The following is a 16994-nucleotide window of genomic DNA, read 5'->3' on the forward strand; positions in this document are numbered from 1 at the left end:
TGCGGGGTTATGGGGATAGGGCAGGGGCTGGGTCTGGATAGGATATTCTTCAAAGGGTCGATGTTGTCTCAATGAGCGGAATGGTCTCTTTCCACGTTGTAGGGATTCTATGATTCATGACACTAAAGGAACAGCGATATATTTCCAAGGCAGGATGGCGGGGACTTTGAGGGGAACTTGCACATAGTGGTGTTCCCATGTATCTGCTGCTTTGTCCTAATAGATGGAAGTGTTTGTGGGTTTGGAAGGTGCTGTCTAAGTGGTGAAATTTTGTAGTGCACATTGTTGTCACTGTGCTTTGATAGTGGAGGGAGTGAATATTTGTGGGTGTGGTGCCAATTAAGCAGGCTGCTTTGGCCTAGATGATGTCAAGATGCTTGAGTGTTCTATGAGCTGCGCTCACCCAGGCAAGTGGGGAGTATTCCATCACACTTCAGACTTGTGTCTTGCATATGGTGGATGGGCTCTGGGGAATCAGGAGGTGAATTACTCGCTGCAGGATTCCTAGCCTGTCTCCTGCTTTTATAGCCACAGTATTTAGATGGCTAGTCCAGTTCAGCTTCTGGTCAATAGTAGTCCCCAGGATGTTGATAGTGGGGGATTCACTGATGATAACACCATTGAATGTCATGGGGCGATGGTTAGATTCTCTCTTTTTGGAGATGTTCATTGCCTGGCATTCACGTGACACAAATGTTACTTTCCGATTGTCAGCTCGAGCCTGGAGATTGTGCACATCTTGCTACCTTTGTGTATGGAACTGCTTCAGTATCTGAAGAGTCATGAATGGCGCTGAATATTATGCAATTATCAGTGACCATCCCACATCTGACATTTATGATGGAGGGAAGGTCATTGATGAAGCAGCTGAAGATGGTTGCCCCTGAGGAACTCTGACACAGCTGAAATGACTGACTTCCAACAACCACAACTACCTTTTATGCTAGGCATGCCTTCAACCAGCGAAGAGTTTTCACCTGATTCCCACTGACTGTAGTTTTGTGAGGGCTACTTTATGCTACACTTGGTCAAGTATAGCTTTGATGTCAAAGGCAGTCACTTTCATCTCACTCCTGGAGTTCATCTCTTTTGTCCGGCTTTGAACTAAAGCTGTAATGAGACCAGAAACTGAGTGGCCCTGGTGATACTAAAACTGATTGTCATTGAGCAGGTTATTGCTAAGCACTGCTTGATATCCCTGTTCACATCACTTCACTGATGATCAAGAGTAGACTGATGGAACGACAATTGGTTGGGTTGGATTTTTCTTGCTTTTTATGGACAGGACGTCCCTGCCGGGTAGATGCCAGTATTATAGATGGATCGGAAAAGTTTAGCTAGGGACATGTCTAGTTCTGGAGCATAAGTCTTTAGGACTGTTGCTAGAATATTGTTGGGGTCCTGAGCCTTTATGTTACCCTCTCCTATTAGTTATCTCTTGCTATTACGTGGAGTGAATCAAATTGGCTAAAGACTGTTATCTGCAATGCTGAGGACTACTGGAAGAGGCCAAGATGGATCGTTTACTTGGTACTTCTGGCTGAAGATTGTTGTAAATGTTTCAGTCTTATCTTTTGCACTGATGTCCTGGGTCCTTTCATCATTGATTAATTTCATCACTCACTCCTTCAGTGAGTTGTTTAATCATCTACCACCATTCACAACCGGGTGTTGCAGGACTGCAGAGCTTAGGTCCACTCTGTTGGTTGTAGAATCGCTTATCTCTGTCTATCACTTGCTACTTATACTGTTTTGATATTTTATGCAAATAGTTTTGTTTGGAGCTTTGCAAAGTTTCCCATAGTTTTAGGTATGCCTGGTTCTGCTCCTGGCATGTTCTCCTTCATTCTTCATTGAATCATTCGCTTAAATAAAAGCAGAGTACTGCAGACGCTGGAGATCTAAGATTAAAAACAAAAGGTGCTGGTCTGACAGCATCTGTGAAGAGAGAAACAAAGTTAACGTTTTGAGACTGTGTAGTCAGCAGAGTGTCCCCCTGCCTCTGTTGGACCTGATGCTCATGAGGCATCATGGGATTTGGAGTCAATGTTGAGGACTTCCAGGACAACTCCCTTCTGATGCTATTTCGCTGTGATGCCTACTCTGCTAAGACTTTCCTGCCAGTGGGACATATCATGGGATGGTAATGGTGGTGTCTGGGACATTGTCTGTAAGGTATGATTCCCTGAGTATGACTATATCAGGCTGTTGCTTGACTAGTCTGTGAGATAACTCTTAATTTTAGCTTCAGCACCCCAGGGACTTTGCAGGGTTGATAGGGCTAATTTGCCATTGCTGTTTCTGGTGCCTAGGGCGATACCACATTGTCTGTCCAGTTTCATTTCTTTTTTGAGGTTTTGTAGCAATTGCTACAACTGAATGGCTTGCTAAACTGTTTCAGAGGGCAGTTAAGAGTCAACCACATTACTGTGTGTCTGGATTCACATGTAGGCCAGATCAGGTAAAGATTTCTTTCCCTAGAGGACATTATTGAACAAGATGGGGTTTTACAACGACGCTCCTTCATCAGGTGATAGTGGAGGGCTCAATCGTAACACATCCCTCCACTATCACCTGATGAAGGAGCTTCGCTCCAAAAGCTAGTGTGCTTCCAATTAAACCTGTTGGACTATAACCTGGTGTTGTGTGATTTTTAACTTTGTACACCCCAGTCCAACACTGGCATCTCCAATTCATGGTCATAGTTAGACTCTTAATTTTGATTTTTATTGAATTCAAGCTCCACTATCTGCCATGGCAGGATTCGAACCCATGACCCCAGAACATTGCTTGGGCCTCTGGGTTACCATTACAGTGACCATATCATTACATCATCACCCCACTGAAATGGACTGCTCCTTCTGTGCTGTCCTCAGACGATTATGATCCTGATTTTTGCTGTACTGTCAGAGTAGTTCTCACCAATTCTCGTTTTTCCCTGTGAGGAACCACTCTGTATTAGCTAAGATCGAGACTGTTCCATGGCTGAGATCAGGAACTCAATGTGTGGAGAATTGCGAGCGCCTCCCTTTGCATTTCTTTCTGGGTTTCGCTAATCTCACTGATGTCTGTCTCCAAGTATTGTTTTCCCAGTTGACAGAGTTAAAGGGGAGTTGTGAAGCTATGCCAATGCCAATACATATGGTTGCTCACTTCACAGCGAAATACAGGAGCAACTGATCTGGTGTTTGTGATGGATCTTCCTTTTAAACATTTTGTAGGAATAAATGTGAGAAAGATGCTTGGAAAAGAGGGACATTATGAGGAACACTGACCATACTATCATTAATAAATTAAGGAAGTGCAAGGTATTGGATTTTGGCAAAACATACAAGGGCAGGACTTATACAATTAATGGTAATGTCCTGGTTAGTGTTGTAGAATAGAGAGACTTAGGGGTTCAGGTACATAGTTTTTGAAATGGTTAAGAAGGCATTTAGCGCGCTTGCTTTCATTGCTCAGACTTTTGAGTATAGGAGTTGGGACATTATGTTAAGGTTGTACAGGACATTGGTGAGGCCTCTTCTGGAATACTGCGTCCAGTTCTTGTCGCCCTGTTATGGGAAAGATATTATTAAACTGGAGAGGATTCAGAAAATATTTTACGAGGATGTTGCCAGGAATGGAGGGTTTCAATCATAAGGAGAAGCTGGTTATGCTGGGACTTCTTTCACTGAAGCAGAGGAGGTTGAGAGATGACTTTATAGAGGTTTATAACATCATGAGGGACATAGATAAGATGAATAATAAAGGTCTTTTCCCTAAAGTGTGTGGAGTTAAAAACTAGGGGACATATTTTTAAGACGAGAGGAGAAATATTTTAAAAAGGACATGAGGAGCAACATCTTTACACAAAGAATGGTTTGTATGTGGAATGAACTGCCAGAGAAAGTGATGGATGCAGGTACAGTTGCAACGTTTGAAAGACATTTGGATAAGTATATGAATAGGAAAGGTTAGGAGGGATATAGGCCAAATGCAGAAAGGTGGGACTCATTTAGTTGCGAACATGGTTGGTGTGCACTAGTTGGATTGAAGGGTCTGTTTCCATGCTGTATGGAAGACGAGACAGATTATGACATAGTTTGGCCATCTCTCTCTTTTTGGTTTGTCGTTCAATCAGAGCAGGCTGCAATATGGAAATTGTGGAAGCTTCACAAGCACCTCTCCAGCTCAGCAGGAGCAAAATGTCATTTCTTCCCCACTGCTTGGTGGCTTAGCTTAGCTGGAAGAACTGCATTAAATGGTGAGAATGCATTAGGAGTCAGTCTGCGGGTGAAGAAGGAAATGAGTTGTTTCAATTTACCTTCAATGCCACAGCCTTCACCCATTCCTGCTCCAGTCTCTAGAATTATATCCTTAAAACAATGTAGCCTGCTATATTAGAAGATAGCAACAGGAATAGGCCATTCAGCCTGCTGAGCCTGCCCCATCATTCAGGATGATCATTGCTGATCAAACACTTCAATGCCTTTTACTCACCCCAGCCTCATAACCCTGTATGCTACTGGTAATCAGCACTCTTATCATCTCTACCATAAACACACTCAAAGACTGAACCTCCACAGCCCTATGTGGTAAAGAATTCCGTGGATCCACAACCTCTGAGTAAACAAAAAAAGTCCTCATCTCAGACATAAATGGAATCTCACTTAGTTTTAAATTATTCCCCCAGTTCTAGACTTCTGAACCAGGGGAAAGATCTTACCTGCATCTACCCTGTCTAGGTATTTTGTAGGTTTCACTGAGATCATCTCTCGTGCTTGAAAACTTGAGAGGATATAGGCCCAGTTTGCCCAATCTGTCTTCATAGTACAGTCCTGCCATCCTGGGAACAGGTCTGGTGAACCTTGGTTGCACCCTCTTATGGCAGTAATACCTTCTTTGAGAGAAGACCAAAACTACACACAATATTCCAGATGCAATCTAACCAAGCTCCTATACAGTTGAAGCAAGACTCCACTACTCCTGTACTCAAACTCTCTTGCAATAAAGGCTAACATTCCTTTAGTCTTGTTAATAGCTTGCTGCGTCTGCATATTAACCTTCAGTAGTTTATTGTCAAGGATACCTAGGTCCCTTTGTACACAAGCATCTGTTCCTCCTACCAAAGTGGATAACCACTCATTTTTTCCACATTATAGTTCATCTGCCATGTTCTTGCCCATTTGCTTAGCCTGAAAAAAATCCTCTATATTTCTCACAATAGACATTCCTGCTTATCTTTGCATTATCTGCAAATTTGCAAATATTGCATTTGGTCCTCAACTCCAAATCACTGTCAACATCTGGGACCCAAGTACTGATCCTTGTGATACCTTACTACATGTAGTCACTGCCTGCCATGACTAGAATCGCCCATTTATTTCTCCTCTCTGTTTTCTGTCTGTTCACCAATCATCAATCCGTGACAATACATTACCACCTATTGTATGCGCTTTAAATTTTCCAATCAGCCTCCTGTGGGGGACTTTGTTAAAAGTCTCCTGAAAATCTAAGTATTCTAAGGCCATCGGCTCTCCTTAATCAATTTTGTTAGTAACATTTTCAAAAAACTGAAACAAGTTTGTCAAACACGGTTTCCCACTTGAGAATCCATGCCCAACCAGATCATTATTAACCTATCCTTTAGAGTAAATTCTAGCACTTTCCTTGATACTGATGTAAGACTAACAAGACTGTAGTTCCCTCTTATCTCTCTCGCTCCCTTCTTAAATAGTGAAGTGACATTTGCTCCCTTCCAATCCACAGGAATCATTCCAGAATCTATAGAATTTTTGGAACATAATCACCAACACATTGAGTGTCTCTATAGCTGAGTCCTTCTAACTTCTGGAATATGAGGAATATCAGATCCTGGAGACTTATCAACTTTCTGCCTCATTAATTTCTCCAGTACAGTTTTCTTACTGGTGCTAACTTCCTTTGAATCCTCGTTCTCCGTAGCCACTTGGATATCTAATTCCAGGAGATTTCTGGTATTTTCCTCAGTGAAAATAGACACAGTGTAATCATTTAGCTTCTCTTCCATATTTCTATTGTCCATTATAAAATCTCTTGACCCTGGAAATGGGCCCACATTTGCTTAGCCAAATGTTTCCTTTTTACATACTTATAGAACATTTTACAGTCCATGTTTTTGATTAAATTTGCCATGTTTCTCCTCTCCTTTTGACTCCTATGCTTTTCCCATTACTCAATGTCTGCTTATGTTTATTGCTTTGGTACATTTAATCATGTTTAAGGTTTCTGTGTAAGTGCAAATAGGTACTCAATTTGTGATTTTATTTAGTGCTGTTTGCTAATAATTTCTCAGTGTCAAACATGACTTTCAGCAAATCTATTGTTAATTGAAGTTGGGGTGAATGTTTACTTCAATAAGTCTACAATTTAACATCAAACAAATGTCTTTGACTGACATTTTGGTAGTCCCAGATGATTAAGCTCTGGTTAATTTTGCTGCAGTTCACTTAATCATTTTTGGGCTCATCGAATGATGATTTGTACTTCAGTTTCTGTCATGGACTGGATGCAAACATGGATCTCCAGCAGTCACTGAGGCATGCTCTTTAAACACTGAGACCTAATGTTTCATGTGGAACTTGTTCTCTTCTTTCAGAATAAAGAATATCTGATGGAGAAGTTATTGGGCCAGTCGTTAGGTGGCGGGCACAAGGACACAAAGGTAAAAATGACTCCCTGCAATTAGTTACAGAGTTACAGAGCAAAAGATTTGTGATGTAGTGTGTCTCATTTCTGAAGGTTTGTCTTCAGTTTTGGCTAGCTTGGTTCAATGGAACAGTGCACTGAGGTAGTGATAGTTGCAATACGTTTAGAACACATCACTTAGCAGAGGAGTAAACAAAATGCAAATAGTACCAAACAACACACTTAGGTACATGCTTACAAAGGTCATGAGGTCATGGAACCCAAAACAAACTGCTGGTGGTTTGAAATGGAAGAATAAAGAAGTACTTGATTCCTTACAAAGAGTGAAGTGTTTTGTTAGATAGATGAAATTGCAGCAGTTCATTGGAGAGAGATTGAGGTCTAATTGAGTAGCAAGTAAGCACTTCAAGCATCACCCAAACAGGAGATTCTTGTACACACTGTCAATATGATAGATAAAGAGAACAGCACATAGCAGTTGATTTTCCTGTATCATTTAGAATCCGGATCTTACTTAGGCGTAATGTTTCTCTCCTGTTTTTAAGTAAAAAGGCACATTGTTTAAGAATTTAAGTAATACTAAAATTTCCCAAAGCGTGGACCAAGGAACAAGTGCTCTTGGTTTGGAACAAAGAATATTGGGCCACTCGCAGCTCTGTATTGTGGGCTGGTCATAGACGCTATGGGACTCTTTGATCCACGGGCTTTTCGACTCTAAACATTGCGCAAATAGAATTCTTCTATCTTCTTGCAGGCAGACAACACAGTCCAAGCTACTGGCACAGTGCTAAAGTCTTCGAGTGAGCCAGAAACGAAAAAAAAGGTCTGTATTTTCTAAAAGCCCACAAAAACATTACCCAGCAGAGACAATGCAAATTTTAATAGCAATTTGCTTATTACTGAAAGTATAAAGAAGTGCTGTTGAGTTCACCAAGTAGCAGTCTTGTCTCTGTGTCAAGAAATTGTGGGTTCAGGACTTGAGCACATACCCTAAACTGCAGTGAGTAGTCAAGGAGTGGTACTTGCAAGTGGTGCTGTCATTCAGACAAGATGTTAAACTGAGGTCCCACCAGCCTGTGCAGGCGAATACAAAGGAAGTCCTGTGCTGCTATTCAAAGAAGAATTCTCCTGGTCAACATTTATCCCTTGACCGCCACTGTCAAAACAGGTTAACTGGTCACTAATCTCATTACTGTTCATGGATCTTGCTGTGCGCAAATTTCTGACTGCAATTGTCTACATAACAATGGTGACGGCACTTCAAAAGGAATTTATTTCTCATTCACATGGAAAGGCACTATATAAATGCATGTCTTTCATTCCTGTTGGATGCACGCATGTTTGCCATAGTACTTATGCATTTGAGTTTGATTGGATTAATGCACCAGCCAGGACCCGAGTGCCAAGGTATAGACTGACACTCCAGTGCAGTGCCGAGGGAGTGCTGCGCTGTCAGAGATGCTGTCTTCTGGGTGATATGATATGTCTGCCATCTTAGTTTGAAATAAAAGTTCTCATGGCACTATTTCAAAGCAGAGCAAGTAAGTTTATCATGGTGTCCTATCCAATATCTATACCTTAGTAAGCATCACTTTACCAACAGATAACCTGTTTTAATGACATTGCTGTTTGTAGGAACTTGCTGTGCGCAAATTGGCTGCTGCGTTTCCTACATTACAACAGTGACTGCACTTCAAAAGTACTTTATTAGCTCTAAAGCATCTTGAAATGTCTTGTGGTTGTGAAAGGTACTATATAAATGCAAGTCTTCATTTTTTTTAATCAACAAGACAGATGCTTAACAGCTACCCAGCTACATTTCTTTTCTTGGAGTTCCGTTCCAAATATTCCATCTTCATTACATTAACGCCATCTCCGAGTAAACCAATTGGTTAACCTCATCACAGTGAAGTTAAAGGTGGCAAGCTGCTCAATTACAGGACATTTTCTAATTAATTACAACAGAACAGCAGATGTACTGAAGAAGGGTGGAAATTTGACAAGAGAACACTGAAGAGAGAAGATTAGCAACAAAAAATCTTACCAGAAAACTCAAAATGTTGCCATTTGACCTTTCACCTGTGTTGTGGTTGACTGTAGGTGAGACGGCTCCAGGGATCAAGTGGCCATCTGTACAAAACAGAGGATGGAGGTTGGGAATGGAGTGATGATGAATCAGGTGATGCATTTGATGAACGGAAGCCTACAGCCTTTCAGAAAACTGTGAGTGCTTTTTGTTCTTTGTCTGTTGCCATCTATGGGAATGAATAATTATCCCTTTTTAAATGGAGCAAAAACCAGCAAGCCTTTCCTAATAGTTCAGTCAGAACTGGATCCAATCAGAACTGAGCTATATAGTCATAGAGAGAGAGACATCTGATCCATGATATGTCCCAAGTTAATTGATTTCAGCCTCACGGTAATAAGGAAACTTTAACTGGCTGGGGCTTCTGATCATTTTGGAATTGGATTATTTTGGAATTGCACCTCCATAGCTGTTAGTTAAGGAGCAGGTTCAATAGTCATGCCCACTCCTTCAAATAGTTGTTTATGATTGTGTTCCAGATCATCAACTTGCTACCCAAAACACATTGCATATTTTCTCTAGTTCTTCTAATATTTATCTTAATTCTGTCAGTAAAACCAGTTTCTGTCAGTAAAAGCAGTTTCTCCCTTTTTGCACTAAGTCATCTTTTAACCTCCTTCAATTCAGGAAGAATAATCACAACTTCTCTGATTTCTCCACATGACTGAAATCCCTGTCTTGTTACATTTCTAATAAATCTCCTCTCCAGGGCTTTAAGATCTTTCCTAAGAAAGAAAATACTACAACCAAGACTGAACTAGTGTTCTTTTCTTAAAAAAATATCATTTTTTCTAAGGTTCATAAAGTAATTGAAAAAAATCTAGGAGTATGTGGAATACCGATGCTTTACTATTGTCCTGAGTGTAAAATAAAATGTCCAAATAAAATCACTTTTTTTCATTCTATTTTACAATCTTTGCACATTTTGGAAACAACCTTTTGTAACTATTTGGGCAGTGATGAAATTCAGCATGCTAGTACTGAACTACATCAAATAGGAGCCCATGTGATTCTTTACTCCACTCCTAAAAATAGTTGGGAAGCCATCATTAAATCATTAACCAACTAAAAGCTTCCAAATGTTTGAACTGTTTTTGAAATTCATTTCTCTTTTCAGCCCACTGTATTGGCAGGACTATTTACAGCAGACAAGATAGTAGGATAAACAAATAAAAGTTTGTGCGAAGATTTGTAGCTTGGGTGCTCATTAGATTAGATTAGATTAGATTAGATTTACAGTGTGGAAACAGGCCCTTCGGCCCAACAAGTCCACACCGACCCGCCGAAGCGCAACCCACCCATACCCCTACATTTACCCCTTACCTAACACTATGGGCAATTTAGCTTGACCAATTCACCTGACCCGCACATCTTTGTGACTGTGGGAGGAAACCGGAGCACCCGGAGGAAACCCACGCAGACACGGGGAGAACGTGCAAACTCCACACAGTCAGTCGCCTGAGTCGGGAATTGAACCCGGGTCTACAGGCGCTGTGAGGCAGCAGTGCTAGCCACTGTGCCACCGTGCCGCCCACTACCACTGTGCCACCGTGCCGCCCACTCCACTGTGCCACCGTGCCGCCCACTCCACTGTGCCACCGTGCCGCCCACTCCACTGTGCCACCGTGCCGCCCATTGTTGTGGTTCTGTTCGCCGAGTTGGGAATTTGTGTTGCAGACGTTTCGTCCCCTGTCTAGGTGACATCCTCAGTGCTTGGGAGCCTCCTGTGAAGCGCTTCTGTGATCTTTCCTCCGGCATTTATAGTGGTTTGAATCTGCCGCTTCCTGTTGTCAGTTCCAGCTGTCCGCTGCAGTGACCGGGATATTGGGTCCAAGTCGATGTGCTTGTTGATTGAATCAGTGGATGAGTGCCATGCCTCTAGGAAATCCCTGGCTGTTCTCTGTTTGGCTTGTCCTATAATAGTAGTGTTGTCCCAGTCAAACTCACGTTGCTTATCATCTGCGTGTGTAGCTACTAAAGATAGCTGGTCGTGTCGTTTCGTGTCTAGTTCATGGATGCGGATTGTTAGCCGTCTTCCTGTTTGTCCTATGTAGTGTTTTGTGCAGTCCTTGCATGGGATTTTGTATACTACATTGATTTTGCTCATGCTGGGTATCGGGTCCTTTGTCCTGGTGAGTTGTTGTCTGAGAGTGGATGTTGGTTTGTGTGCTGTTGTGAGTCCTAGTGGTTGCAGTAGTCTGGCTGTCAGTTCAGAAAAGTTCTTGGTGTATGGTAAAGTGGCCAGTCCTTTGGGTTGTGGCATGTCCTCATTCCGTTGTCTTTCCCTTAGGCATCTGTTCATGAAATTGCGGGGGGTATCCGTTTTTGGCGAATACATTGTAGAGGTGTTCTTCTTCCTCTTTTTGCAGTTCTGGTGTACTGCAGTGTGTTGTGGCCCTTTTGAACAGTGTCTTGATGCAACTTCTTTTGTGTGTGTTGGGGTGGTTGCTTTCGTAGTTCAGGACTTGGTCTGTGTGTGTGCCTTTCCTGTATACCTTTGTGGTGAATTCTCCATTCGGTGTTCTCTGTACCATCACGGAACAAAGAACACTGAATGGAGAATTCACCACAGAGGTATACAGGAAAGCCACACGCACAGACCAAGTCCTGAACTACGAAAGCAACCATCCCAACACACACAAAAGAAGTTGCATCAAGACACTGTTCAAAAGGGCCACAACACACTGCAGTACACCAGAACTGCAAAAAGAGGAAGAAGAACACCTCTACAATGTATTCGCCAAAAACGGATACCCCCGCAATTGCCTAAGGGAAAGACAATGGAATGAGGACATGCCACAACCCAAAGGACTGGCCACATTACCATACATCAAGAACTTTTCTGAACTGACAGCCAGACTACTGCGACCACTAGGACTCATAACAGCAGACAAACCAACAGCCACTCTCAGGCAACAACTCACCAGGACAAAGGACCCGATACCCAGCATGAGCAAAACCAACGTAGTATACAAAATACCATGCAAGGATTGCACAAAACACTACATAGGACAAACAGGAAGATGGCTAACGATCCGCATCCATGAACTAGCCACGAAACGGCATGACCAGCTATCCTTAGTAGACACACACGTGGATGACAAGCAACGTGAGTTTGACTGGGACAACACTATTATTATAGGACAAGCCAAACAGAGAACGGCCAGGGAATTCCTAGAGGCATGGCACTCATCCACAGAGTCAGTCAACAAGCACATCGACCTGGAGCCAATATATCGGCCACTGCAGTGGACAGCTGGAACTGACAACCGGAAGCGGCGATTCAAACCACTATAAATGCCGGAGGAAAGATCACAGAAGCGCTTCACAGGAGGCTCTCAAGCACTGAGGATGTCACCTAGACAGGGGACGAAACGTCTGCAACACAAAGTCCCAGCTCGGCGAACAGAACCACAATAAACAAATAAAAGCCAGGGGTAGATTAAAGGGAAATTGTAAATAAACCTTAAATAACACAATTAATTGTCCCAACTCTCATTGTGCAACAGTTAAAAATGTGAACTTTTAATTGAAAGGCAAAGGGAAGTACAAACTGTGACAGTAGTAACATTCCTTCAGTAGTGATTGTAACGCGGTCAGCCAGTTGAACCTCCTAGGTAATGAGTTCCCTGATTGGGGCTGTGCATCTGGTCCAATCAGAGAGGCCTGGCTAACATGAAAGAGTGAATGTCAGGGATATTGAGCCCCTGACTCAGTGAATGGCTGTGCTCAGATCAATGAATAAAGATTGATTGCTGATGGGATGTTGGCCTCTGAAGAGAGATGAGAGTGAGATCCATGTCAGGGTTTTTGACTAGGTTAAGACAACTGGCAGAAACCTGTGAATTTAGTCTAACCCTTTAATGATATGCTGAGAGACTGCTTAGTATGTGGGATTAATAATGTGACTAAGCAAACATGCCTACTGGCTAAAGCTCAACTGGACTTCAAACAGGTACTACAACTGGCTTTATTGTTGGAAGTTGCGGCAAGTGGAGCACGTGAGTCGCAAGGTATTCCGATGGAAGTGGACTCCCTCGTCAGTTTGCCAGCTTGGAGAACACCACTTGAGTGCAGGCAACTGCATTGTTTCACTCAGGAAAGTAAGAGTAACTCTAGGTTGGCCAACAGTGAAACTGTAAAACAAGGCCAAGTCTCAGCCAAATGTTAGAATTTTCTTCAGGATCCTGCCTGGTGAGACAATGTAATTGTTGTCAATATGTGGATCCAGGACAGCAACAGAGCCCTACTAGACTTAAATAGAGTGCGTTAACTCATATGCCAGTATCAGGAAGGGTGTCCAAGAGGGTTCAGCCCTGGAAACTTCACCCACATCTGGTTTGTAACAGTTAACTTGCTTAGCAACTTCCAAATCAGAACCAATCAAGATAAATGCCTGGTTAGATGGTCATCTGGTTCTAATGGAGGTTGATACCAGCATGGCCGTATCAGTGATTGTAGAACCAGCTTTTAATAAAATTCACTCTTGGCTCCAGCTCTTAAGTTAATGCAAGACTTTAGCTAAGCTGAGAACCTATACCGGAGAACCTACACCAGGGAACCTTTGCAGATTAAGAGTACAACCACTGTTCCTGCCTCTTATGAAAGGCAGCTGGTTTAGTTCTCAGTAACTGTAGTAGAAGGCCTGGACCCAAGCTTGATGGGGTGAAATTCGTTGCAAGCAATTCACCTACAACACTTTTTTATTAGAAAATGGCTGCCTGAGTGAAATCCGAATTAAATATCCAAAAGTTTTCCGGGAAGGTCTGGGGACGATCAGAGGAACTAAAGTTGACCAGGAAGCAATCCTGCAAGGCCCATCCAGTGCCAGTTTGCCTTACTGGCAAAAGTAGGAGCAGAAATCAGGAGGCTGGAAAGTGAAGGAATCATCAAACCAGTCCAGTTCCGGAAATGGGCTGAAAATGTGTTGCTGGTTAAAGCACAGCAGGTTAGGCAGCATCCAAGGAACAGGAAATTCGACATTTCGGGCCAGAGCCCTTCATCAGGAAATTCCGGAAATGAGCAGCATCGTTCATACCGATTTTGAAGCCCAATGGGTCAGTTTTTGTGGGGACTTTAAACAAACAGTAAATCACTTTCAATAAATACCCACTCCCTTGGAGAAAGGATTTGTATGCAATTCTGGCAGGAGATTTGTGCTTCATAAAGCTGCATGTGAGCCATGCTTAATTGCAATTGTGTGTCGACCAGGATACGCAGATGTATGCTACAATTAATACCCTTCAAAGCTTGTACCATTTGTCGAATCTTCAGTCTGTTCAATTTTTCAGTGGATGATGGAGAACATTTTACAAGGTCTACTTCAGGTTGTCATTTACCTAGAAGATGTCTTGTTAACAGGGAAAGCCAGTAAGGAACATTTAATCCTCGGGCATTTTTCTGAGGCAGGCGTATGCATTAGAAGGGAGAATTGTGTGTTCCAAGCCCCCTCAAGTGATCTACTTAGGCTACAGTGTTGACAAGACTGGATTACACCCATTGGAAGATAAAGTGAGGATGATTAAAGGTGCCTCAGCTCCTAAGTCTGTCCAGGAGCTTAGGTCATTTCTGGGTCTGACTAAAATCTTACAGAAAGTTCATACTCAACATGGCATCCATCCTGACACCATTGCATGAACTCCCAAAAAAGGGTCAGCATTGGAAATGGTCACACAGACAGCCTTGGCTTACGATGAAGTAAAGAAACAACTATCATCTTCTAATCTGTTGGCACACCATGGTCCCAAGAAAGATCTATGTGATACCGCCCCATATGGCATCAGGGTGATATCAGCTCATAGGTGGTCCACTGGAGAGGAACACCCAATTGCTTATGAATCCAGGACTTTGGATAATGCAGAGCATAAATATGCCGTAATAGAGATAGAAGGATTGCCAGTCATATTTGGAGTTAGGATGTTCCACCAATACCTTTTTATGGGCAAAGATTTGTGATAATCACGTACCACAAAGCCCCTACTTGGTCTCAAGGCAGTGCCATCCATAGCTTCGGGCAACATTCTGTGGTGGGCTCTTACTAAGTGCTTCTAATTACAAATTAGAGCACTGTCTGGATGGCTGAGTAACAAATGCAAATGAATTGAGCCACCGTCCATTAGCAGGTACACCAGTGGTGGTACCACCAATGGAAGAGGTGATCATGACATTGAATTTTCTGGACACGCTCCCAGTCAAGATGACAATATCAGACTTTGGACACCGAAAGATTCAGTCCTTTCCAAACTGAAACAGCTGGTATTAATGGGGAAACCAAAGGGCTGTCATAACTAGAATCAAAACCTTTTTGGACCCAGAGAGACCAGCTCACGGTAGAGGATGTCATATTGTTATGGGGAGTGAGAGTGATTGTCCTGAACACGTCGCCATCAAATACTGGTTGATCCAAAGTGAAGATGTTGGTGTGAAGCTATGTCTGGTGACCAGGACTATCTGTAACCATAGTCACATTGTTAGGGCAGTGCCCAGAGTGCCAACAAGAACAAAGATTACTGCCAGCAGCTCCTCCATATCTGTGGGAATGACTGGGTAAACCTTGGACACAGTTGCATATCCATAGTGCAGGTCCGTTCATGGGTTCAATGCTTTTTGTCACTGTAGATGCCCACTCAAAGTGGTTAGATGTGCATAGAGTCCATTGTTCAAACACTGGAGTGATGATAGAAAAATTGCACATACCTTTTGCGACATACAGAGTCCCAGGGGTATTGGCCATAAATAACGGGCCATCGTTTACCAGCAGAAACTTTAGTTACTACTTAAAGTTGAATAGGATTTGATGTACAGTGTTAGGACAGTTCCCTACCACCCAACATCTCATGGTCTGGCAGACAGAGCAGTCCAACATTGAAGGCTGGACTAAAGTAACAACCTAAAGCCTCACTAGATACCAAGTTGTCATGGATCTTGTTGATTATAGGATCACCCCACATGCAACTACAGGGATAGCAGCGATATTAGCTAATGGGTAGAAGACTGCACCAGGCTAAGTCTGAGCTTCCCGAACCAGAAGATGGGGGTGAAACTGCATTAGGAACTCCAATGCCGGACCCAAGACTCTGCCAAGCGAGAGACGGTTTGATACGGGGAATAAAGTTTGGTTCAAGAATCATGGAAATGGCCACACATGGGTAAGAGGCATGATCGACATGAGATCACAACTAGGGACTAATAAAGTTCGGGTAGGTGCGACTGTCCTGAATAAGCATGTAGACTATTTGGAAGTTACAAATTTGCAGACTGCTATAGGTGCACAACTTGCCCTGTTCCTTGGAGCCTTCAGAAATACTTCAATGAACTGTTGATTCACCTGCTCTGTCAAACATTGTTGAATCCTCTGAATCAGAGATAGACATGACAGAAGTAGCCACCTCGACACGTCTGCCTCCCAAAGGAGGAGTGAAAGTCTACCAAAATGCTCCAGGCGCAAGATGCAAGCTCCTGTTTGTTACATGCTTCCTGTGTTGGATTCTGAGTTGAAGGCACCTGACCTGGTGTTAACACGCTTAAGGAAGCTGTCAAAGGAAGTGCCCTGTGTCCATGGACTGGGGTGGTGGTGGTGGTGGTGGTGGTGGTGGGGGGGGAGGCGGGAATGTACTGATGGTAATGAGGTCAGCCCGTTGGACCTTATAGAATCTGAGTTCCATATAAATGGTGATAGGGGTTGGGATGGCGGCCTCTGATCAGTTATTTAACTTGAAAAATGTGGTGCAGGAAAAACACAGCAGGCCAGGCAGCATCCGAGGAGCAGGAGAATTGACGTTTCGGGCATACGCTTATGCCCGAAACATCGATTTTCCTGCTCCTCGGATGCTGCCTGGCCTGCTGTGTTTTTCCAGCACCACATTTTTCAACTCTGGTACTCCAGCAACTGCAGTCCTCACTTTCTCTCAGTTATTTAGCTTTCCTACCAGCCAAAATCAAACATTTAATTCTACCACTTTGGCTTTGGTTTTATTCATGCACAGGATGTGGGAGTCACTCACTGGGCCAACAATAATTGCCTGTCCCTAGCTGTCCTTGAGAAGGTCGTGTAAGCTGCCTTCTTGAACCTCTGCAGTCCATTTAGTGCACATACACCCAGAATGCTGTTCGGAAGAGATTTTGATGCCGCGACACTGATGGAATGGTGGTATATTTCCAAGTCTCCATGGTGAGTGGCTTCGAGGGGAACTTGCAGGTGGTGGTGCTCCCATGTATTGAGAAGGTCGTGTAAGCTGCC

At 43.1% G+C, this 16994-nt stretch overlaps 1 protein-coding gene across 1 annotated transcript in view; it reads left to right on the top strand.

The window, feature by feature from the left end:
* LOC132805745 (STE20/SPS1-related proline-alanine-rich protein kinase-like) overlaps window positions 1-16994 on the top strand; it is a 143090-nt gene that overhangs the window by 90553 nt on the left and 35543 nt on the right. Inside the window, exons 10-11 of the mRNA XM_060820972.1 lie at window positions 6620-6685; window positions 8770-8892. Coding sequence (XP_060676955.1) covers window positions 6620-6685; window positions 8770-8892 — 189 coding nt within the window. The remainder of the gene's footprint in view (window positions 1-6619; window positions 6686-8769; window positions 8893-16994) is intronic.

The sequence above is a fragment of the Hemiscyllium ocellatum genome, chromosome X (assembly GCF_020745735.1).
Source record: "Hemiscyllium ocellatum isolate sHemOce1 chromosome X, sHemOce1.pat.X.cur, whole genome shotgun sequence".
In the NCBI taxonomy this organism is placed as follows: domain Eukaryota; kingdom Metazoa; phylum Chordata; class Chondrichthyes; order Orectolobiformes; family Hemiscylliidae; genus Hemiscyllium; species Hemiscyllium ocellatum.